The sequence below is a fragment of the Anguilla rostrata genome, chromosome 15 (assembly GCF_018555375.3).
Source record: "Anguilla rostrata isolate EN2019 chromosome 15, ASM1855537v3, whole genome shotgun sequence".
Taxonomy (NCBI): Eukaryota; Metazoa; Chordata; class Actinopteri; order Anguilliformes; family Anguillidae; genus Anguilla; species Anguilla rostrata.
In genome coordinates, this window is record NC_057947.1 from 6,456,127 (window position 1) to 6,481,186 (window position 25,060).

At 49.4% G+C, this 25,060-nt stretch overlaps 1 protein-coding gene across 1 annotated transcript in view; it reads right to left on the reverse strand.

The window, feature by feature from the left end:
* LOC135240330 (hyccin 2-like) overlaps window positions 1-25,060 on the reverse strand; it is a 52,182-nt gene that overhangs the window by 19,325 nt on the left and 7,797 nt on the right. The window contains 3 exon segments of the mRNA XM_064309666.1: window positions 2,519-2,620; window positions 3,016-3,093; window positions 7,969-8,056. Coding sequence (XP_064165736.1) covers window positions 2,519-2,620; window positions 3,016-3,066 — 153 coding nt within the window. The 5' untranslated portion in view covers window positions 3,067-3,093; window positions 7,969-8,056.

A 25,060-nucleotide genomic window follows, 5' to 3' on the forward strand; every position in this document is an offset into this window, starting at 1 on the left:
CAGCACCAACCGTGCGGTACTATAGCACCAACCGTGCGGTACTATTATTCCAACTATGCAGTACTAAAGCACCAATTGTGGGGTACTATAATTTTCAACGTGTGGTACTACAGCACCAACCGTGCGGTACTATAGCACCAACCGTGCGGTACTATTATTCCAACTATGCAGTACTAAAGCACCAATTGTGGGGTACTATAATTTTCAACGTGTGGTACTAAAGCACCAACTGTGCGGTACTATAGCACCAACCGTGCGGTACTATAGCACTGACTGTATGTGCAGTGCTAACGGCACACACTCAGAGGGTTGACTGGATGTTGGGTATGACATTAAGCAGAATGGAAGCCCTTGATAAATGAATGGCACTCTAAAGCGCTTCCTCCGTGTCATTTCCTGGAAGGGCGGCGAAGCAGAAGAAGCCATCCTGCGGGTTTTAATATCTCTCTGGAACAGCCTCTTTGCATAAACATGAGGAGTATAAAACAAGCGGGGGATACGGGGTGGGGGGGGGGGTGTTAGGGGAGGCCTGTCACCTCTTCCTCTCAGCGTCAGAGCTGAGGATGACGAGAGCAGGCAGCCCGCTCTGCCGCTCACTTTACAGAGCTTCCAAAATATATTACTGCAATCTGACCAGGACGAGAGAGGGAGAGACAGACTACGCCAGAGAGAGAGAGAGAGAGAGACAGAGAGAGGGAGGGAAAGAGAGAGAGGCAGAGAGAGAGCGAGAGAGAGGGAGAGGCAGAAGAGAGCAGAGAGAGGAGAGGAGGAGAGAGAGAGAGAGAGAGACAGAGAGAGGGAGGGAAAGCAAGAGAGCGAGAGAGAGGGAGAGGCAGAAAGAGAATGCAAGAGAGTGAGAGAGAGCGAGAGAGAGAGAGAGAGAGGCAGAGAGAGAGTGAGAGCAAGGGAGAGAGAGAGAGAGCGAGAGAGCAAGACGGAGAGCGAGGGAGAATAAGCTTTCAGGCAAATAAGCAAAGCCATATAATTACTCCTGAAGCCACGCAGTAATTTCCTAACAGCCAGTGGAAACGGTGAGGGCACAATATGATTATGTGGAGGCACTCCGGGCCTGGCCTTTGGCAGCCTCGCAGCGCTGCGTTCACAGCGGTCAAACGCAGGCGGACGCGCAGCGAAGGAGCTCCCTGCTGCGGCCTGGAGCTGCGTCACAAGGGCTGTGCGCCAGGAACGCGTCACCGACCTCGTCTGCACCGCCGCTCCGGTTAGCAGGTACCCAGGCGTCCCCGATGGAATTTCCCACCGAGGGGGGCTGAACTACAAAACTACATTTCCCAGAACGGGAATCGCTCGGCTGTTGCGGTGCGGTGTAATGGTTTGGGAGCTGAGCTGGCAACTCCCAGGCGGTGGATTTGACTTACAGATGAGGCACTTCTGTTGTACCCTTGGGCAAGCTACTTAAACTGAATCGCTTCAGAATTATCCAGCTCCATTAAGTAATTGTACGCAAAAAAAAAAAAACGTTCAAGTCACTCAGGATAATAGTCTGCCAAATGCCAAAATGTATAATCTATTGTACATGTGCCAGAATAATATAGATTAAAAACCACACACACACACACACACACACCACAATTCAACCCTGTCTTTACTGTACCATGAATGATACTGGGGACTTACTACTAATCTCCATTAAACAGTCTGAGATAAATTATAATTATGAGTAAAACCTCAATTATGAACGGCCAGGAACTGCAGGAAATTATAGCTGCGTGTGTGTTCTCTGGTTACTATCAATTTTGTTTAAGCCCGAGCGGGTCCGAGCATACGCTAGGAGGCGAGGAGGGTAGACTGACCCCTGGGTTGCTATGGCAATAAGCTCAGGAAGGGCGGAGTTCATTTTCAGCTCCGACACACTGACATCACTGAAGTTTCAAACAGAATTATGATGCTGGAGTGGGGTCATTTCTCCTGCATGTTACAAAAGAACATTAACGCTGCACTGGGACTGCAGGTTCCCATGCAGTCTCTCCAGCCTTTGCTCCGTCCGCTCATTACATGGAAGACAAAGGAGGCCTGTGTGACTGTCCCAGAGCAGAGCAGCTTTCTGGCTGGAGAGCGAGATACTGTAGCACGTTACTACTGCACACTGCAGTAAGAGTGTGTGGGCGTGTGTGTGTGTGAGAGAGAGTGTGTGTGTGTGTGACAGCACATTACTACTGTAGACTGCCCTGTCCATCATCTCAGCCTCTCAGTAATAGCGTGTGTGTGTGTGTGGGTGTGTGTGTGTGCGTGTGTGTGATAGCACACAATAAATATATTAATATTATTAAATATATGTTTAGTGTATGCTTAGTGTATGTGTTAGGCAGGAGGGGGTAAAAGGACCAGAAATATTTTTAACAAAATAAGACAGGTATGCGAATATTAACCAAGCAGCCATTTACAATAAGCCACCCTGGACAGGTTTAAAAACTCTGCTCTTCTGCTCTTCCCAGGCAGGTGGGCCTCCTGATGAACAGACAGATAGCACAGGCGGGGAACGCGCGGCTCCAGGGCTCACCTCGTTTCCCGGGTCCTGAACGACCCTGTAGAGCGCCGGCACCAGGGACTTCTTCAGGTGCAGGCTGGCGGCGTAGCTGGGTACCTGGGTCTCAGGTAATGCCTGTTTGGAGGGGGGTGGGGGGGGGGGGGGGGGGGGCACAGACGCAGTTAGCGCTCCGGCGTTCGGAGAGGTGCGGCGGAGACGACCCCCCAAGCAGACGCAGCTCGGCACGGATCGCGACGCCGCGCGCGACTGGGAAGGTTCGGTACGAGGCAGTCCACAGTGTGGGCGAACACCGAGAAGGGACTGATAAACATAGAAGATACTGCGCAAACATCCAATTTATTCTGTAAATGTTCACTTAATATAACACAAGGAGACGAAAAATGCAGCGCGAGAATCAATTTAGTGCTGGAATATTTTCACAGAATGTGAAAATTGCGATGCGTTCAGTGTCCGTAACATTCAGGCAGCAGAATTAAGATTTTTTTTTTTAAATAAAAATTTGAGCTCACCTTGAATTCTGAAAGCCATTCCTCCACCACTCCTCTCTCGGAACCCAGCATCTTCCCCTGACCCCAGGACGACACCCTCTGAGAGAGAGAGAAGGGCGGAAGGGCAGGGGAAAAGGAGGGTAGGAGGGAGAGAGATGACAATAAGGAAATCTCGCAGGGCAGTTTTGTTCACCTTTCAGGAGGGGAGCGCTTTCAGGATCGGCCCCACCCTTACCTCAGAGTTACCCCTGAGGTCACGCCGAGACCGGACTGGGTCAGCCAGCAGCGAGCTCGCACTGTCCCCACACCGCCACCACTTCCTCTTTCTGTGTGCCCCGGGTTTAAGGGTGACAGATGCTGGCACGACCCAAATGAGCAGCGCCCCAGTCTCGACGTGACTCCTCCGCACGCACTAAGCTGAGCCCTATAAGTGTGCGCTCTGCTGGGCCCTATAAGTGCGCACTAAGCTGGGCCCTATAGGAGTGCACTTTGCAGAGCCCTATAAGTGCGCACTAAGCTGAGTCCTATAAGTGCGCACTAAGCTGAGCCCTATAAGTGCGCGCTCTGCTGAGCCCTACAAGTGCGCACTAAGCTGAGCCCAATAAGTGCGCACTAAGCTGAGCCCTATAAGTGCGCGCTCTGCTGGGCCCTATAAGTTCGCACTAAGCTGAGCCCTATAGGAGTGCACTTCGGAGAACCCTATAAGTGCAGTAGGGTAGTGTAGTAAGGAGCTGTTGGGTGTCTGCCCTGGTCCCGTCACAACTGGAATTTGACAAGTTTTTGGCAGATTGAGCTTTCACAGGAAGTGCAGAGAGCACCCAAGAACCCCGAAGCTAGAAGCCTAGATCAATCTGACTGAAGTCATCACAAAAACAGGCTAACGAGCTTCGGGACTGCAGCGACGTCAAATCATACTTCGTTTCATTTTTTTAAGCCCGTAAATAAAAACGCGTTTGGTTCCGTCCGTTCGACCGCAGGGGACGCGGAGCGTCGAGGCCGGCTAACCGCGTCCGCACGGGCAGGCTTGGTGACTCACGACACGGGCGCTTCAGGACCGGAGCCCTGACTCACCGCGGCGACGCCGCCGCATCACAGACCTGAGTCACCGCAGTACCCCCGGGCCTCTCTCCGCATACACGGCCACGCGTTCAGCGGACCGGCTAATCCAGGGAGCGTCGCGCAGGTAACCGACGTCTGAAAAACGCTGGAAAATTAGCGAGGCAGGCAATCCCGCACTGCCCCACCTGGGAATTGGAACTGGAACAAACCAAGTTCTCTAGTCACTATGAATTACTGCTGCTGCTGACACAGTACAAAAAACACAAATAAAACAGGCCTGACTGAGTAGAGTGTAACGGGAGGGTAGGTTACGGCCGTCTAGATGCAAAACATCTCACCATATCGCCCAAGGCAACACACTCTGCCTGAGCTGAATTCAGCTTACTTCATCACTTTCAATGTGATACTGGCGAGTTAAGCTAGGCTGGTAGTTAATCAAATGATGCTAATTTTAACATGCAGGCCTACGTCTTTCGTGCACTGCGTTTGATTTGGCCAATTACGCTCGGTTAGATCACACACCAGATTAAACTAGAGTCAACTGAAAGAAGCCAGTACTTCAAGTGTTATTAGCATGGACGTCTGTTCTAATTTAGACACGCGGCTGTACGTACACAAAAACGAGCACGGTCGCGCACTCACAAACACACACACACGCCTACACACACATGCACGCACACACACAATTAGTCTCTACTCTCTGAATCACTAGCATAACAGTGCGTGGAGAGGCATGATCCCAGACAAATAAACAATTCATTTACCAAAAGCGCAAAACACTTCACATGTAATGTCTATGCTCCTGATGGGCAGTCCGCACCTGGAGTCAATCTGACTTGCCGAGACAGCGTTGCATGATTGACAGGTAAGGGGGGCGGCAGTAAGCTTCTCAAAGCTTCACCTCGATTTAGTCATGATAGCAAAACCTGGAAGCACCAACCCTGGAAGCCCCAAGACGCTAAAAACCACAGCTTTCAACATCTCCACGTAGGTGCTGTAAAGGTACTCTCCCAGTTCAGGGTTCAAGACGAACAACGTGAGCGCTGACGTGCGAGCTTGGGCGTAAAAAGGCCGGCGGGAAACCAGGCGAGGTGGTGCCGTGACCGCGGCGTTCGCCCGTGAACCGCAGAGCGAAAACGGCAGCCGGCCACGTGCACTACAGAGGACACGGGCACACCGAGCTCTCCACAGGGGCGACATAGCTCAGGAGGTAAGAGCGATTGTCTGGCAGTCGGAGGGTTGCCGGTTCAAACCCCCGCCGTGGGCGTGTCGAAGTGTCCTTGAGCAAGACCCCTAACTGCTCGGGCGAATGAGAGGCATCAATTGTAAAGCGCTTTGGATAAAAGCGCTATATAAATGCAGTCCATTTACCATTTACCATCCACAACAGACAGAGGACATTTCAGCAAAGGGAACGGAACCCATGAATACGACTCGCCGTTCCAAACTCCAAGAGAAAGAAGGAGAAAGGCATTAAAGGAGATGTTCTAAACCAACCCGGCAGGCGGGCGGCGTGGTGGTAGAGGTGGAGGAGGACCAGCAGCCTGCCGCGGCAGAGCGCGGTTGCGTAAGAGGAGCTCTCCGAAGAGGCCGGAGCGCGGCAACGGGAGCGCGCGGCTGAAGGCGGAGCCGCGGCGGCGAGGGCCGGAGCCGAAACGGACGCCAGGGGGAAACTCCAGGGGCCCGCGCTTCCCTGAGCAAAACACCCGCACAGAGAGCAAACAAACGGAGAAAGACAGCCTCTGTTCGTTTCTTCTTCATCGGTGGGGAACCGTCACCTTTCCCAAGGGAAACACGCTAAACGGCGGGTTTTCCAAAACATTTTAGACGGTTACATTCTGACGACCGTTCCTTAAAAGAATGGAACCCCGAATTTCTTAGAAGTCGTACAGCTTCTTCCTTACGACAAACGTGCGTCTTGGAGAAACTCCTATGAAGCTTTTATAGGGTGGTAAAGCATTAGTCTATAAGACAGTGTTTATCTTTAGGGGTATTGTTAAAAACTTGGGTAGAGGTTAGACAGTGATGGTCAACAGTGAGCATGTTTCAAACTGTGCAGTACAGCACAAGTGAAAAGGGCTCCATCTCTGAAAGCACTCTATTCTCCCCAGTGACGTGCTCGCTTCAGTTCAGGTCTACCGGGTATAACGATCGGAGGGAGAACGCTTTCCTCACATGACCCTCCTCGTGCTCCGATTGAGGATTTAACAGATTAAAGCGGCCAAGGCCGTTTAAGGTCTGGAATAAATGATATTTTCATTTCATCCAAGACTCCACAACAGCGAACAGCCCACCGTGGCCTCGTTTAATAAACAGCCTGTCCCTGTCCTGACAGAGTGGAACATCGATGGGATGCCTGGAGTCGGGTGAGGAGAGCAACAACACGGCCATTCCGCCTGAGCTGAAGGTGGGTCACAGCTGTCAGTCACAGTCACACCCTCAAACTGAGTCCTGTCAGTCACAGTCACACAGTCAGACTGGGCCCAGTCAATCAGTCACACCCTCAAACTGAGACCTGTCAGTCACAGTCACACCCTCAGACTGGGCCCAGTCAATCAGTCACACCCTCAAACTGAGACCTGTCAGTCACAGTCACACCCTCAGACTGGGCCCAGTCAATCAGTCACACCCTCAAACTGAGACCTGTCAGTCACAGTCACAGTCACACCCTCAAACTGAGTCCTGTCAGTCAGTCACACCCTCAGACTGGGCCCAGTCAGTCACAGTCACACCTGCAAACTGGCCTCAGTCAGTCACAGTCACACCTGCAAACTGAGTCCTGTCAGTCACAGTCACACCCTCAAACTGGCCTCAGTCAGTCACAGTCACACCCTCAAACTGAGTCCTGTCAGTCACAGTCACACCCTCAGACTGAGTCCTGTCAGTCACAGTCACACCCTCAAACTGAGTCCTGTCAGTCACAGTCACACCCTCAGACTGAGTCCTGTCAGTCACAGTCACACCCTCAGACTGGGTCCTGTCAGTCAAACCCTCACAGTTGTTTATTGTTCAGTGAAACCAGCCAAGGGTTGTGGCCATGAGCATCTTAACACTTGAGTATGTTTATCATCTTTTCATTTTATTGCTTCTTTAATCCTTTCGTTCTCGTGGCAAGGACTCATTAATTTATTAACTGAACTCTACGCTGAGCTTTAAGAGAATACAATCCCATTTCAAAGTTATTCATTGCGAGCAAAGGTCACACGCGAGGGAAGATTAATCTGGAGTGTTTTTATTAAACACCGTGAAACAAGGTCTAAGAAAGCAGAGGCGGGGTCTAACATATCCCATCAGCGTAGCGACAGCATTTGGAATGACTTTTCCAATATTCTGCACTTTTCCAATTTCCATTTTCGCTGGCCGATTCCCCCCACCTCCCACCCAGAGTAATCAGGCAGACAGCCTGACACCAGGCCGTTAGTGGGATATATCGAATGCCGCGGGAGTGCACTAAATCTCCCCCCCTCCCGTATCTGCAGTCCGCGCGCATGCGGACTCTCGCACAGAGACCCCCGAGGGTCCTGACAAACCCGGTCCCGTTGTCCCACAGGCAGCTGTCACTTCGTTCTTCCCTTTGTTTACTGGGGCTCAGTTCACCCCCCCCCCCCCCGCACCCCCCCGTCTCATCTTTGCCCCTTCTGTCAGGGCATCGGTCTAGAGCATCTCGCCACCGGGTTCCGTTACCATGGAGACGAACCTGTCAAAAAGATTCCTTCCCTTTTCCTCTGTGAAAGCGAACTACGTGACTTGGGAGCGTTAGACGCCACCGGTTCGTTCGACGCGTGACTTCGGTCGTTCTCCGGGCTCGACAGGACCGCGTCCCCCCGGTCGACGCGGAGCGAAGGGACCGCGTCTTCGGAGGGGGCGGGTGGGTTGACCCCGAGCCGGAACGTTCCGGACTCCGCGTTCCCTCACCTCGATCTCTCCCGGGAATTCAGACCTCCGCGGATCGAAGCAGCCGGCTCCCCGCGAAGTCGCGCATCTGTCAGTGCCTCGGAAACACCTGAGGGGGGGAGAGGGAACCAATCAGACTGCGGCGCACCACCCCGTCCAATCCGACTCTGCTTGCAGCTCTAACGCGGATTTCATCGACGCGTTCAACCCTTATTGCAAATGAGCACAAATTCAGCCGGGGCAAGTGCCTTCGTTGTCGCTGAAATGAATAAAAGATGTTGTGATTAAACAAAGTACCGTGTTACACAGGTTCATTCCTCACAATTAACAGGAAACCTTAACGTTTCGTGTGAACCGAAACCATAGCGGTTTCGCAAAACCAACCGTTTTTTCAGCAGTCAAATTAGAGCGGGAAGCATGAGCGAGAGACAGAAAGAGAAAGAGAGAGGGATAGTGAGAGAGAGAGAAAGAGGGAGTGTGTGTGTGTGTGTGTGTGTGTGTGTGTGTGTATATGTTTTAGACAGAGCACAGCACTTACAAGCTCAAGTCAGTTCTGTATGGCAGCAATAACGAAAGCCATTGTGCAGGGCAGATTGCTGAGTGGAATGTGCATCATCTGCAGAATGTGTATTATCTAAAGGACACTTAAATCACCATCACAACAGGAGGAGAGGAGAACTGCAATATGTGTAAAAGAACAAAGCTCTTCAATAGAGATTTAAAACAGCGATCTTCACTTGAAAGACAGTGCAGAACCATGCTACATGAGCAAGCTTGTTGGTCTCTAAATTTCCCTGTGAGGCTTCAGAGGGTGATAATGGGTGGGGAGGAAAAGGGACTGCATCTGGCCGCAGTCGCAGATGCAGTTCGCACATCGCATTGTGCTTATTCCCAAAGTGCAGAGCAGTGAAGGTTTTTCAGCGACTGGCAATAGGGTTCCATAGGAAAAACAAGAGCCAAAATGGCTCCTTCCTTACATGCTCCCGTTCAGAAATAGTGCAAAATGCCTCTTAACGGGAGTGGAGCATGACCTTCAGTTCTGGATTAGCTCAAGATTCCAGTTGACCTCCAAACAGAAGCACCATAGCCATCACTCAGTGGCATCATTAAGACATAGCCTAAGTCTGCAGCTGCCACACATGCAAAGCAAAGCAAGGCTTTAAGGCTACCACACATGCAAAGCAAAGCAACTGGAGGCCTTACAGCATGGAGGAGCATCTTTCTGCCCCAACCCCTCCCCCCAAAAATACTCCATCTGTGCTACTCAGAGTTTCACAGAGAAGTTTTAACCCCCCCCCCCCCGCCCCCGTAAAGACAGGACAGTGTACTACACCACTGAGTACCAGAAGTAGGCTATGTTTAAGTGAACCATTTCTGCTGGATCTGGTTAAAACTCACATTGCAAGGATACACCCTGGATTCCAAAGCAAAAACATTGTCATTTACCACAGCTACAAAGGAAACATACTGGATCCGCGGTGGCTCAAAACATATCGCATCTGGAAAATCCTATTAAACAATGGCTGAATATCAGTAACATTTAATTTGCTTAAAGTCCTGGCTTTGGGATTATCCCACAGCTGTGAAGCGCTGCATCTGCAGAACTGGGCCTGGTATCCGCAGTTTTAATCTAGCTAAAGACGCAGGGAGGCAGAGATCTGAGAGTTCATGCAACGGCACCAAACAGACAAACAGCTGAGCATCATGGGACATAATGATGAGAGACTAAGTCATCCTAAGAATTGGAGCTTAACTTGACGAGCGGAGTACAGCTCTGATCGGTGGTACATTCCCAATCTCCACTGAAACTACAAAGACAATGCGGGGTTTATTACTTAAACAAGACGTTGTTTTAAGCAGTATTTCTCGTTCAATTAGCTGTGACTCCGGCAACAAACCATACTTAAGCGGTCGAAGACTGTCGGCTTAATGACAGCTCAATCAATGCTCGCGAAACAAAGCAAAAACAGGGATGTCAAATCCACAAGTATCCTGTCAATCGCTTGGACCAGGAGGTCCTGAGACGGACCTGCACCCAGCACCCGTTCCTGCAATCTACAATTTCATTCATTTCACGTACGTGTTCAAAAGTCGAGCGATAACACTGCTAGCAGAAACACTTTGCATAGGTGTGATTAAAAGAAAACTCAGGTGGGCATGGATGGCACACCCTGTACAGAGGGAAATGCTGATGATCTGCAAATTGCACAGGTGCACTGGCGTCGTTCCAAAAGGCCAAACGCCTACTCCAGAACGGCCGAGATCACACTTCTTCAGAAGCGGACCCGTTTATGCGACGATGAATGTCAAAACTGCAACGAAACCGACATGCCACTGCATATCGTCCTCTCCATCAAATACTTTCCACCCGCCTGGCTAGATCGAGCTAAATGACTGCACGAGAGATTAGAAACTGGCAAACGGATTCGTTTCATTCTTCGTCCCGCGTTACGCTGTCATTCAGGCTGGTCCTTCGGCGCTGAGTTTTATTGACCGTGGCATCTGAGAGGTGTCATCTAACAGGTCGAGTCGCATTTTACGTCCACTGTTTTGGTATCTGTTACAGGACAAACAGAAACACGCTTCACTGAACCGGAGCAGGATGGAGCAGCCACAAAAAACAGTTCCAGAAAGAAAAACAAACTCGGGACCGCATTCGTTCCTTTTACATTCTGGGTAACGTGATTTGACCTTCAGGTTATTCCCCGCGGAAATACAAAAATGAATGAAATAGCCTAAACCCCGGGAAATTGCTGGATGGAGTGTAAGGGGCATCGCTACGCTGATCTTCAAAAGGCCACCGACCACTGCATTTCATTTTTAAAAACTTAATAGACTTTAAAAAAAACGTCTATCCACAGCTCGTGTGTAGAAACGGTTTAAATAATAGTAAAAGTACCGCGAGAAAGTGTAATTACATTTTCTTTCCTGGAAATTTCTGTGTATTCGCAGCTATGCGATGAGCTATTCATTCAAAAAAACCGAAATGGACAAAAACTGCAAAGGAAATGCGCGAAGCATGAAATTATGATACTGGAGCTGAAATTCAATTCACCTCAAACCCCCTTGAAGATAACCGCTGCTGCATTGTTCATTGACTGTACTCGCCAATGCTGGTTTTAAAAAAGCACACTTTGTGGGCCATCTTTTAAGGCAGATCGTGAGAAAGCAAAATGCTAACGCTCAGAGCATTGCTTCCACTAGAGGTAGGCTAATCCCTGGCTCAGCAAACTCGCCTTTCCCACTGTTCCATCTCAAGCTTCTCATTTTGGTGAGAAAGCCACAGAATCCCAACCAGGGAGTGGTGAGGCTGTGGATAACTGGAATTAGCTTAGCTGACACCCTTATCCAATCCCTCGCAAGCATGTGAAAACACTTCTGTAAGCCAACTGAGGTTTATAGTTACGCCATTACCATGGATACAGGAACACCCACCCATGACTACCAGGACCGGGATCTCCACGCCAAACATAAACCATAAGCGGGTTTGTGTGTGAGCATTAAACACCACCGGTCAGTCCTGCCAGAGAGCAATGCAAAAAAAAAAAAAAAAAAAAAAAAAAAAAAAAAGTTTGCATATTATTACACTGATGGTTCCAAGGACAGGGGGGTTAAAACCAGATCGAACTGAGGGGAGGAGGGGGGGGGATGGATAAAGAGGAACGAAAGCCCATATCAACAGCGGCTCTAAGTCCTGACGGGGATGCCGAACGTCTTCCTCCACCCGGCCGGTTAGCGCTCCGCGTATGAAGCGGGGCGGAGCAGGACGGGAGGGAAGGGGAATCGCGGGGGAAGAGACAGAGGCGGCCTTTCTCTGCCTCCCTGGCACGCTGCACAGACGCGGGATTGTCGTCTCTCCCCGTCAGAGTGTACATGAACTCTGCCCTCCTGGACAACGTCTGCACGTGGAGAGCCCCTCTCAGCGCAAACAACCGGCCGCACTGTGGCTCGCTTTGACAGACCGCCATTTCAAAACGACCGGCGGAATGACAGCGAGCGAGGACGAGCCCTGAGACTTTGCCACTGACGCAGCTGCGAAAGTCGGATGGCAGGGAGCAGAGGGACTTCCTGGATACCACTCTGTCGGCTTCCGAGACTGTGAAACATGTTCCTGTTTCCTCTTGAGGCCTCCCTAAAAACACGTCCACACAAAATTTCATCAATAAAACCCTGAAGGCACCTGCTTCCTCTGTCAACTGGAGACACAAGCAAAAGAAAAACAAATCCCACCTCCCAGCCAGTCTATTACATAGCTGCCTACAATCAGCAGGGCAGAAATCTCAAGTGACTGATCAATTCAATTCACGCCCTCATGATTGAACGGTCTAGTAATCACCCTTTCAGGCTTGCAGCCGTGTAGCACCCTAATCATACAGGCCTTCCCTTCTTTGAAAACCACGGCGTTTCAGTATGACATCACCATGAGTCTGCGGCTTCTGAGCCTATTCACTCAGAGTATGAGAGCTGTCCAGGCCCAGTCCAAAGTGTTCATGAGAACAGTATTCTCTCTTCTCTGCTGAGCAGCCTCCAGATTTTATAGCAACACTCCACCCCATAGCTTCCCACACACTAAAGTTAGAGTGTGTGTGTGTGCTTGTATGCATGTGTATGTGTGTGTGTATTTGTATGTATGCGTGTGTGTGTGTGCACGCACGAGTATGTATGTGTGTGTGTGTATGTGCGCGTTTGTACATGTGTGTGTGTTTGTGTATATGCATGTGTGTGTGTGTACATGCGTGTGTGTGTGTGTGTTTGTACGTGTGTGTGTGTTTGTGTATATGTATGTGTGTGTGTACATGCGTGTGTGTGCGTGTACATGTGTGTGTGTGTGTTTGTACATGTGTGTGTGTGTGTGTATGTATGTGTGTACATGCGTGTGTGTGTGTTTGTACATGTGTGTGTGTATGTGTGTGTGTGTACATGTGTGTGTGTTTATACATGTGTGTGTGTGTGTGTACATGCGTGTGTGTGTGTTTGTGTATATGTATGTGTGTACATGCGTGTGTGTGTGTGTGTGTGTACATGTGTTTTTACATGTGCGTGTGTGTGTGTGTGTGTGTACATGTGTGTGTGTGTGTACATGTGTGTGTGTGTATGTGTATTTCAGTAGCACTGTAACTCAAGCACCCAAATGCAGGGCTGCAGCAGCGCACATTCCTGGGATGCTTCTCAGATGGGTGAGTCAGCGCCGGTACCTTGTGGGTTTCAATCTCCCACGCCCACTCCGAGTGCAGGCCTGAGCCGCCCCCTCACTGTCTGTTCCTCTCTTTAACACTGCCAAGGACAAAGCAAACGCACAAACACACCACCGCCGCGTTCTGCTGGCTCTCATCCCCTTAAACGGTTCGGCCTCAGAAGAGTCAGTCTTCAGACTCAGAAACTTTGCTACGCGCTAGCGTACATTGCCGTTATGAGCCAGTTGCTTCTCTCCGGATGTGCTCACAGTTATTACGCTCTAAAACTGTGCTGCCGTTGTGTACTTTTAACGCTAACCAATTCAGACCTCAAACTTGTTTACGGTTTCTGCTTTCGGTTATGGTTATAACGACTGAACGCGTTTCCCCGTTAACCGAAATATTTGTGTTCCTACTTGCATTTTACAGCATTGTGTAATTCCCTCGCAACGCTCTGGGAGAGGTTTTTCCCTCAAACAGTGATGTGGCGCTGCATTCCATTAAGGTCTTGCAAGTTGGAGCAAAGCTAAGCACTGGGCCACTAATTAACCAACTATAAAAACAGAGAAAAAGGAGGGGCGCTCAAATAACTCTCAAAGAAGAGCTCACCAGTTTACCAGCAGCTTCGGTTTACCATATATGTCAACAAACAGCAGATCCCCTGATTGGTGGGCCGGGCCTTGCAATCACCTGATGTAAGACTAACCGCCTCCTCCAACCACAAAATTAAGGCCTCTTAAAACAGAAGGAAGAGGCGTAGCTTCGACCACTGACCCCCTGCTTCACTCACTGTGTAGGCCGGTGAACATGACACCGCCCACTCTTGCATAACTCCCACTGACCTCATCCTTCTGCTCATGAATGACAGCTGCGTAGTCAAGGAAACCCGCAGCGCATCTCCAGAGTGGAAAAACTTAGCGCGACGCGCTACCTCCGACACAACTCTGCTGACCGATATACCTAAAATGGAATATTAGGAGGGAGAGAGCGTCTACGGTGATTCCCACCCCTGATTCTCATCTCCTAACCTCACGCCATATCCTAACGATGTGTGTGTGTGTGTGTGTGTATCTGTGTGTGTGTGTGTGTGTGTGTGCATGTTTGTGTGTGTGTGTATCTGTGTGTGTGTGTGTGCGTGTATGCTGTGTTGTGTGTGTGTTGTATGCTGTGTGTGATGGTGTGTGTGTGTGTGCGTGTTATTGCTTGTGTGTGTGTGTGTGCGCGTGCGTGCATGTTTGTGTGTGTGCGTGTTATTGCTTGTGTGTGTGGTGTTATTGCTTGTGTGTGTGTGTGTGTGTGTGTGTGTGCATGCGTGCATGTTTGTGTGTGTGCGTGTGTGCGTGTGTGCGTGTGTGCGTGTGTGCGTGCACGCGTGCGTGCGGCCTCTCCTCAAAGACGTCTTAGCGGGGCCTTAGCGTATCCGCTAACATCCTCCTGCCCGTCTCTCAGGTTACCCGATGCACGCGATAGGTTACCGGCTGTGTTGAGCAGCGGCCCAAGGCAAACAGATGTATCTGAGGCGTCGGTCTCCTCAGACTGCCCCTGTCTGGCTGTAATTACAGTCTCGGGCGACGTGCGAGCTGGAGAGAGGACCGAGGGCATGCCTCCACAGCCCCGTCCAGTTCATTAGCCCGTCTCGACCAATCGCGTTCCTCGGAGCCTGATTAACTTCCCCTCCTGAAAGACGGCGGTGAAAATAGGCTGGGAAGGAACGCGTCGGCTCGCCGGGCCTCTGGGCCCGCAGTTGAGCGGCCTTGTTCCTGGGGAGATGTCGCTGGAGCCCCATGTGACCGACAGACCAAATAAAGAACCTGTCCTTGGCGCTCTGAAGCATCGCACGGCGCGGAACCAAGTCCTGACCGATGCCAGCGCCGTCTGCGGGTTGTCTGGCGCTGTACCCCGTCTCGTGTTGGCCTGCGAGTGACGGGGGAACGACTTCTGAGCACCGCCGCCGAACACTCCTTGTTGATAGTTTAAACGTGTTTATGTGATTCTGAAATGCACTACTGCGTAAAAAAACAAATGCTTAAGCGTTAAAGGCATTTCCTCACGCGATCCCAGGCACTTCTACTTTCAGGATTAGAGTTCACTAATTTAGTATGGCCACGGAGAACTTAATGAATAAGAATGAATGGAAAAACCTTCCTGTACCAAAGCAGGTAGATGGAAATTTTCCGGTTGCCATTTGGCTTCGGTCTAACAGATTAGGAAATGGAAGCCGCCCGGAGTTTGGCTAAACCTCAGACTGCGGAAAGACAGAGAGACTCTGACTGATTCAACGGCATCACATGAGGGGCGACATAGCTCAGGAGGTAAGACCGATTGTCTGGCAGTCGGAGGGTTGCCGGTTCAAACCCCGCCCTGGGCGTGTCGAAGTGTCCTTGAGCAAGACACCTAACCCCTAACTGCTCGGGCGAAAGAGAGGCATCAATTGTAAAGCGCTTTGGATAAAAACGCTATATAAATGCAGTCCATTTACCATTTACCATCCACAACAGACAGAGGACATTTCATAGCTCAGGAGGTAAGACCGATTGTCTGGCAGTCGGAGGGTTGCCGGTTCAAACCCCGCCTTGGGCATGTCGAAGTGTCCTTGAGCAAGACACCTAACCCCTAACCCCTAACTGCTCTGGCGAATGAGAGGCATCAATTGTAAAGCGCTTTGGATAAAAGCGCTATATAAATGCAGTCCATTTACATGACGATGCGCACACGGCCCGCGCTCCAGGACGTCTCCCTCCCTGACCTACCCGCGCGGCGAGCAGGACGGAGCGCAGGCGAGCCGCCATGCAAATCCTCGTCCGAGTTTGAATACCCGCAGCCCGCGGAAAGGGAGGCAGCCCACACGACGACGCTCCCGATCCGGACTTCTCCCAGGGATCCTCGCTCAGGTTCACAGGTCTCGCTGAGCGCGCCCAGTTCTGTTCTCGCCTCCTCGCAAAGCCCGTTCCCTAACAGCTCTCTCAACAGTGTAGAGCAGGCTTGGCCAACCCTGCTCCCGGGGAGCCCCAGGGACTGCTGGTGTTTGTTTTCACCTTAAATACGGCGCTTAGACCAAAGGAACCGGGTGAGGCGAGTTAACCGTGTAATGGACCGCTTTAATTGATCCATTAAGTGCCGAGTATAAGCAAGAACCAGCGGACCCTGCGGCTGACCGGGACCTTGCGTAGCCACTTAAGAGCCAGCGCCAAAGTGGGAACGCCGACAGGCGAGAGGCAGGGCGGCGTTCACCGCCTGGACGCGCGAGAGGGAAGAAAGAAGCGCGCGGCTGTCGTTTAACCCAGTGGGCACTGCGCCACGTTCTGCCAGGCAGGCGCCTGGGAATCCCAGCGGGCTCCTTACCACTCGTAAAAGCCATGTGACCGGTTCTGCTGGAAACCCCAGATGAAAAAAGTGTGGGATTGGCCAAAGTTCCATCAAAATTAGCCGCCGACGCTCACTTCGCGGACACAGGCACCACTGCTAGACAGGGAAATCTGACCACCCGACTCCTCATTTGTGAACAATTTACAGCAGGTAGCTCAACAACGGCCTGACAGGACACCGGTGCAGTGACCCTATGGAGGGACAGGACTGAGCATTGAGGCTACTGACAGAAAAAGTAACACGGTATTGCTTCGCACGCGCGTTAATGCGATGGCTCGCTAAGCCTTCCAAAATAAACTCCAGTAACTCAATGAGCGTCAGCTTTCACTCTCACAGAGGCCGCGCTAACACAATACACTACAGCCGTATACTGTTACAGCTGCATTCACTGGGAGCAGTGCCCCGCTGCCACACAGGGCGAGAGAGCCCAGGCATACTGAAGGCAGGGTAAAATTAGCTCTGCTGGCACTGCAAAGCCTGGCACGCTCGAGCTGGGCACGCTCTGGAGACGGGCGTGCGTGTGTGTGTGTGTGTGCGTACATCACAAGAGCCCACACACACCCTCGCTCGTTTACAGACAACAAGCACATGACACTGACACCTAAAGAATACAGGTGGTTAGAAAGAGAGTGTGTATGTGTGTATGTGACACAGAGAGAGGCAGAGAGAGAGAGAGAGTGTGTGTGTGTGTGTGTGTGTTTGAGACACACGCATAACAATGGGCCACCTCGAGCTGCCGCGACAACCGCCAATCAGAGGGCTCGTAAATCACAGCCCGCCTGGCGCAAACGGCCTGCGGTGAGGTCCGAAAGCCGCTGAACACCGGAGGAAATGCTGCCTGCGCGCCCCTCGCCCAGAGCAAGGATTTACACCCTTTTTATCCAGAGAAGTAAAAATGCCGAAAACACAAATGGCACAGAAACGTTAAAAACTCATACCATCATACTGTATGCAGGTCACTACCAATGAAGGCAGGTTTACTGTGATTACGAAGTCAGATTGAGAACAAATTCGGTAATGTATACAAAGAACAGACCTTTCAGTATAAGCTGAATAAAAATAGAGTTTTTGAAAAATACTACAGTCCACAACAATAGCGCATATGCTAAAACTGGAGGCTTAAGGTAGGAGGCCATCCTCCCTGAGATCTCTGCCATCACATTTCAGTTCCCCTGAACCTCCTTTGCTTCCTTCACCATCCAGTGGCTGAGTCCACCCTTAAAGACGGCCATCCCAATCAGAGCCATCATGGCTCCACCTCCGACCTCAACCAATCAGAAAGCCCAATGGATGCAGGTCCTCGAAATGTGCTCCGTCTGATTCCTGAGGTCACTTGTGACCTCACAACAATTAAAGTTGGCGAATGAGCCAAGTTGAGCCACAAGCTTGCACGTGTAGGCAGGGAGTATAAAAAGAGCAGGTATTCATAAAGGCCCTCAAGAGCAGGAGCGCTGATCTAGGATCAGTTTTGCCTTCTGGCTCTTCATCAACAGCATTACAATTCCACAGGAGAAATCTGATGCCAGGTCAGCCCTAGTACTCTGGTTCTTTGGCAATATGGGCCTTGAGGCCCAAAAAACATTAGGGAGGCTCTAGACATGGGTTGTGCCGTTTATGGAAGAGACAGAGAATGCCCTCTTCGTTCTCTCAGCTCTCGCTGGGAACGCAGCATAAACACCACAACGCCCGTCTGCCGCAGGAAGCCAGACCAGACTCGATCGGCGTTATTACACTCTTGTAATTGCAGGCCGCAGATTTGGCCGCGCGCGCTTAGCGGACGCGCGCTAATTTCGGCAGGGGAACTAGCCTTCGGTGACGCACTCCGGACGAGCGAGAGGCCGGGGTTTGGGGTTTCACGTGCTCTGATTTATGAAGATGGGTTCAGCATTCTGTCATTAATTTATGCTGGTTTCTAAGACCCGTGAGAACCTTCCGTAGGTCGCTTTAATGGGTTTGGTTGTACAGAGTCATGCTTCCAATCACACACCATGTAGTCTTGTATAAAGCCACATTATAGTAGCTACATCCACCCAGACACAAAGAGTGGGTCTAATTCCCCAAAAAACAAAAAGACTAGATGCCTTAAATAAAGCAGCATGACTCCCCATGTTCAAAGGCTGGAGATTATTATTGTAATTCTCCAGACCTGATGGCACACAGATTATACCTGAAAGAAGAGCTGCAAAGTGAACGGATAACACTCATCCCTCTAATACTAATCTGCAAGTCCCCTGTTGCTCTGTGAGGAGCGACACAGACACCGCGCGGGGGAGTCCGATCCGTACCCGCGGTTCCCCGGCGACTTGCGCTGTGATTGGCTCTCCAGGGGGGCGTGTAGCCTCCTCTCCCCCGCTGCACGCCGGAGCGATACGCGGAGAAGCCGAAGCTCAACGCGCAGCCCGAGAAGCCCTGATGCTGCTACTATGGAAACGTGCCTTATGGGACGCGCGGCGTTTATGCGACAAACGCTGTGAATAAAGGCGTATAAAGCAGTGCTGTTAACGTGCCTTATGAGACTTTGCTAGTGGCGAATGGCAGAGGACATGATTCAGCAAAGCACAGGCAACAACAGAGAATAACCTGATGTCTCTTCAGTATCACCTATAAATAAAAATTTTTTTTTTTTAAAACCTTTCCTGGTTTACATGGTAACTTCAAAAAAAAAAATCACATTTAGACCTACAACCTTTTATACAAACCTACGAAAGCAGTGTAACTGCTCTAACAATGAATTAAACAGCTTTGAGTTTTTTTCCCCAATCAACTTCCCATCTAACAGAGGGTTCTGAGAGTTCTTCGCTCCACCAGAAGAACACGTTGTACTAAATACGGCGGCAGGGGGACGTGATCTGGCCATCTGGAATTTCAAGGGCATCTCGCCTGCCCCAGGCAAACTGGGAAAGCCCCCAGCTCCGCTGTCATTAAAAGACAAGCATCATAAACAAGCAAATGTTTAGGGTAGAAGGTCATTAAAGAGCCATTTCAAAAGGCTCAAATTGTTGATGTTACCTCAGAACCACTTCCCTCCCCCCACCAACCTGGGGGAAGTTTGCACCCACACATTGGGGAAAACCAAGCCAACTGCTAATGACAGCCAGAGAATTACAGTTCCCAACAGTGGCTGCTGACACCATCAGGCACTGGCCTTCAAAGTCAATAAAATATAAACAAAAAAAAACACCCTTTTTCTATGATTACACCCAAATTATTCCCAGAGCTGCTCATTCGGTTTCTGGTCATATTCTTTTTAAAATCCAAGACCTATCGCCTCTCTGAACAGAACTTCAGAACGCAGATTGTCTTTTCAGCGCATTTCAGAAGGATGATACGAACACGACAGACAGCACGTGCACCTGAAGGTCAGTTCCTCCATCGGGAGGATGTATGACGCATCATTACACAAATGCAGGCTCTCCAAATGTGCTGCAATACCAGCACCAGCTAAGTGCTGTTTACACTGGTAATCAAACAACAATTTCTGGAACTATCACCATGAAGTTCTAAACTTTGAGCGAAACACAAATATTTAATCAGAGGAGAAAATAGCGTTTTATGACCTGCAAACAAGACGGAACATTCAAAACTGCTCCATGTAACAGCCCCGCCCTCCTCCAGTTGACGATGCAGGTCCGTCTTACTACCAGCCAGAAGGTTTTCGTAAGTAAACAGAAAAATGCAAGAACAAAGCACCCAAAAAAACGGTATTTCTGTGGATAGCTCGCCAATTAATTAATAGCTGAAAGAATCCTGCAGGAAAACCTCTTGTGGGTGTATCAATGCGCAGTTCATGCACGGCCAATAATTTCACTGCTTATAAACTGATTAAAAGTAAAGTGAACTACCAGAAAGTAGACAGCTCTTTTGTGGACGACACGCTGAAGCAAGGATTCTTTTCAGTTCTCATCTCGTCTCACAACAGCTCATTATATTGTGACAGTTTTACTGCTGATGACAAACACTGCTCTATAATGTGTACCGAATTTCGGTTGATATAGTCTTTTTATTTCTTGGGGAACGTACCTCCACATCCTCCGCTCTGGTCGCACGGCCACCGATTCGCCCCGCAAACAAAAGCGAAGCCAAAGCGGCCTGATCCAGTCTTAGCTTTGACCCCCCAAATCCTTCCAACGGATCAAAACAACACAAAGTCCTATTGAAGTCAAACAAGTGCTCCCACGAGTGCGATTTCTACTGAGCGGCTGACAAAAGGTCTGGCTTTATTCCCATAATGCTTACATGAGAGGATAAGGGGGATGTTTAAGAGACCTGTGTGGTCTTGCGCATGGACCCACATACCTGCAGGTGGACGGTGCCCGCCTGGCACTGAGGGAGAGCGAGCGTGGGGATTCATAGAGATCCACTTTAACACATTCCCTTCCCCCACCCTCTTCCTTCCAGTGAGCTCTCGTGACAAAATTTGCAGTGTGCAACAAGTGAAGTCAACAGGTGCTCTGCAATGGAGGACAGACCACGAACGAACCAAAAAGCGAAACCGAACAGTCCTGTCCTTTCTTCTTCACGTGGAGCACTGCATTGTGGAATTCCCTTCTCGCAGGAAGCTTGAATTGTATACCTTTGGCAGGAGGGAGTCGTAGACATGCAACAGAGAGGAAGCATCCCTGCGTGTCGTGTGTAATCTTTCCATCTTGTCACTCGTGTGTTTGTGATTAAGCCTCGTTTCAGCAAACCACCACGAAGAACCTACGGTATGTTTGGGCTAACCACCAACATGTAGCCTCTCTCCCCTCTTCTGCCACCATTCATCCTCCAGTTCCCCTTCTGAAGCTAAGGTTCTCTTCCCTAGGTCACGTTTCAAGCAAAAAAGATGAATTTTTGTTTTTTTTTGTTTTCTTCCTTCACACAAAAACGCACCTGGACTCCAGTCTGGACCTGCAACAGTTTTTCATCTAATCCCACAAACACCCATTTCTGATGAATGAGATGGAGACCAGCCAAAACAGCAGGATACCAAAAGTTTGCATAAGCACAACAGCAAGAGAACAAGCTGTACACCACAACCGCAACGGGAAGGGAACATGTACATCAGGCAGTGGGGGGTGTGCTACTGGACACTGATTACAGGTTGAAGTTGGGCAGTGGAAATCTGTAGAGATACAGGAGATCTTCCAACAAGATATGCTTATTAGCATACTTTAGTTCAAAATACACACACCAAACAGAATCAGACTTTGCTTTGGACATGAAGAACTATCAGAGAAAGCTTACTGAGTCTTCCATGGGTGCATCCACCCTGCGTGAAATACAAAAACAAGCTCAAAGAGTGTGTCTCTGTAATGTTCTCGTTTTGTTCAGATGTTAGTAACCTGTCGCCTTGCATGGGTCCAAGTCCTGTAGCCATCAGCAACACAACCGCTTTAGGCCTATATTCTTTGGGCACAATGAAAGGCACACATATTAGGAATGTAAATGTGAACAAAGCACCTAGTTCTACTTATTACAAATGCTTTCAAGCCAATAGTGGCTTGTGTGCACAGATCCTGAATGGCCTGAAAACTGCTACAGTAGAGCAGACGGTCACCACCGCTAATCCATGGATATCTAATTAAAACGGTGGCCTTGGAAGGTCCTCTGGTCAGTGAACAGTAGTGAATTGGGGATGGGAGGTACAAAAGGGTTAGGGTCCTGGCTAGTGGCCTCAAACTAAGCAGTAGTGCCCTCATGCTGACCTCCAGAGGTGCTTTCGATGGAAGCCGACATGATCGCTATAAAAAGGCAGAAATGATCACTAGAAACTCACATTTCTCCCAAGGCAGACCCCTGTTGCTCTAGCTTTGATGGAAAATCTCGACAGGGGTGAAACTGTGATGCTGAGGACAGGACGAGAGTCCTGGGAGAGGGAAAGCCTTGAGGACCGAGCTGAGCAACGACGAGGAGAAAGGGTTAACAGGGCCACCCGTCACTACTCAAGAAGCTCCACATCGCCACAAGACGAGCGACAAAGGTCATTATTTAGGCCTTCACTCACACACAGTGTTGTTGCCTGGCAACTCTTCCTATCACTTAACTGGCATGTTTAACATCTCTCTCAGAATCATTCAGTTATGTTGCCAAACCAGTCGCTGCTGGTGATCACAGGCATGCTACCAAAACGAGCCTGTTTACACCCCCCTCCCCACCAAGTCTAAAGTCCGTGCTGATGTCAACATGAGGCACGATGGCAATGGGTTCATAGAAGCAGCACCTACAAAAGGCCGGGATAATGTGATGATGGATTTATCAGAATCATGGTCTTGAGAATAATGTGAATGATAGGAAATCCTTGATCATGTGTGACTTCACTCTTCAAATGATTCATTCTTTGACAGAATATCTGAATATCCTCAAATCCTTCAGCCTGTGCTGGTGGACTGTCCTCTTCAACATACATTTTTGACAAAGTTCAATTCTGGATGCTGAGATGACCATTACAATACAATACTTTTGTGGACAGTCGACCATCTCTTGGGAATGCTTGGGATCTATGTTTAGCTAAGAGATTCATCAGTAGCCTAGTTTGAGCTTCTTGGGGCTAGTGTCGGGGTCATGTACTGGAATATTGATTCCATTGACCTTAACAAGAGCCCTGGGGCCAGTAGGTGCAAAAAAATTCATAATGGTTTTCTCTGCCTCTCAAACAATCTGCCTCACTGGATATGGTCCCAACATCCACTCCTGTACACAATTCCTCTACCGGGCAGGTTTACCAGTGTTTCGGTGCTGTTAAAATTCCTAATTATTGACCAAACAAAGGAAAGTTGCTTTCTAAAAATCTGTTTGTAACCGTCACCTTACTTGTGAATGTCACCGATCATGACTTCATCTGTCTTTGCCAGTGGTGATGGACGACACCTGGATGTGTCACCTCATTTTTTATTCCCCAGTGAAACAAAGCCATGGGCAGCCATAATACCATTCCCAAGATTGCGATGACCTTAAAAGGTAGCATGTAAATGCAGCTCCATTATTTTTATTTATTCATTTATTTTGTACACACAAAGACACTACGCTGCAAGTCAAAAAGGAAACAAACAGAACTGGCTGGCACTGGACATTAAAAAAAAGTCTCCTGAAGAACTACTGTCAACTCAGATGCCCCCGGACATGACAGCATAGAGATTACAAGGCTGCAGACAACTGATCTAACAATAGAGGACAGCTTCTCGTTTTAGCCACAGCTCAGCGAACACACTGAGGAGCAGCCCCACTCCCGCTGAGGGCCAGTATGGCCTGACCGAACCTGGACGTGAATCGACTCCACTCCCACCCACACAGCACACGCCAACCAATCAGAACCTTTGAATCTCTCCCAAGGACGCTGACCCCTGGAAAGGAAACTCTCATACTCTAAGCAACTGTGACAGGATCGTTATATGTACATGAATGAGCCCTTTGACCATAATGAGCGCGCACACACTCACACTCACAGGCACCCTCACGCGTGCGCACACACACACACTCCTTTCTACTGCAAAGCACGCAAATCCCAGTAAATGAGAAGGCAATGTCACAATGTAACTTCACACTGCTTTTATTTCAGAGCAAGAGTCATGTCTTCTATTGGCTAATAAATAAGAATTGCTCCTTAAAAGCAATAGGCCTACAACTTCCTCAACGAGAATTGAGTGTTACTTGGACATCCGGATTTAACTAAGATTTAACTTTGGGGGTAAAAATTGGGAATGACTTATTTTTGTTTCGCATTCTGCGTACATGAAAACTGTAAACCCTTTCTACAGAACCCTGGAAGTCACCTTATCATCAGCTTTTTTATAGGACCCACCTTCAGTACAAAAAGGTGGCTTTCACACTACCTCTGAGAAGGTCTGAAGTCCACCTCAGTGGTTGTGAATTCTGCCAATAAATCTGAAGTACTTGTACAATGTGGCCATTTGCACAAAAATCAATGTTTTCTTTTTTAAATAAATAAATAAAAACACTCTGAACTTCAACAGCCAATTATATTTGCCCACAGCAGTCTCTGGTGTGAACCGTGACAAGAGGACAGAGCTTCGTCTTCAAGTCCGGGCACATCGCTGTCTCGTTTGATCTGAACAGGGCTTTTGCACACGGCCTTGTTTTCAAGGTATTTTTAGAACAACTTATCCCCCCTGGCTGAATCACGGACCCCTTGATTTCCAGAAATAACAATTCCCCTCTTTCCACAGGACGGAACAGGATGGGCCCAGCGTGATATTTTTGGAACTCCAGCTGGAAGGTTGTTCCCCTAATTGCATTAGCACAATAATTCCTGACAGCTATGGGAGCGAGCCTCAGTTTACCCCCGCATGCGCAAAACAAGCAACGGAAAACATGCCTCTTTTTCAACATCTCAAAGGAGTACAAACAGAGTTTTGGAATGATATGGTCAGACAGAATCTCAAAATCAATATCAGCCTTGAACGAGATATGGATTTTACAACGAGACAGGACTGCAATTTGATAGATTGTTTCAAGCTATTTTTAACCATGTTAATAAACAATAGGGAAATTGTCTCACAGGATGTGCATAGTGTTTCACTATAAACACATGTTGTTAATTTGGCATGAGAGAAAACTGCTGCTGATTAAATAAA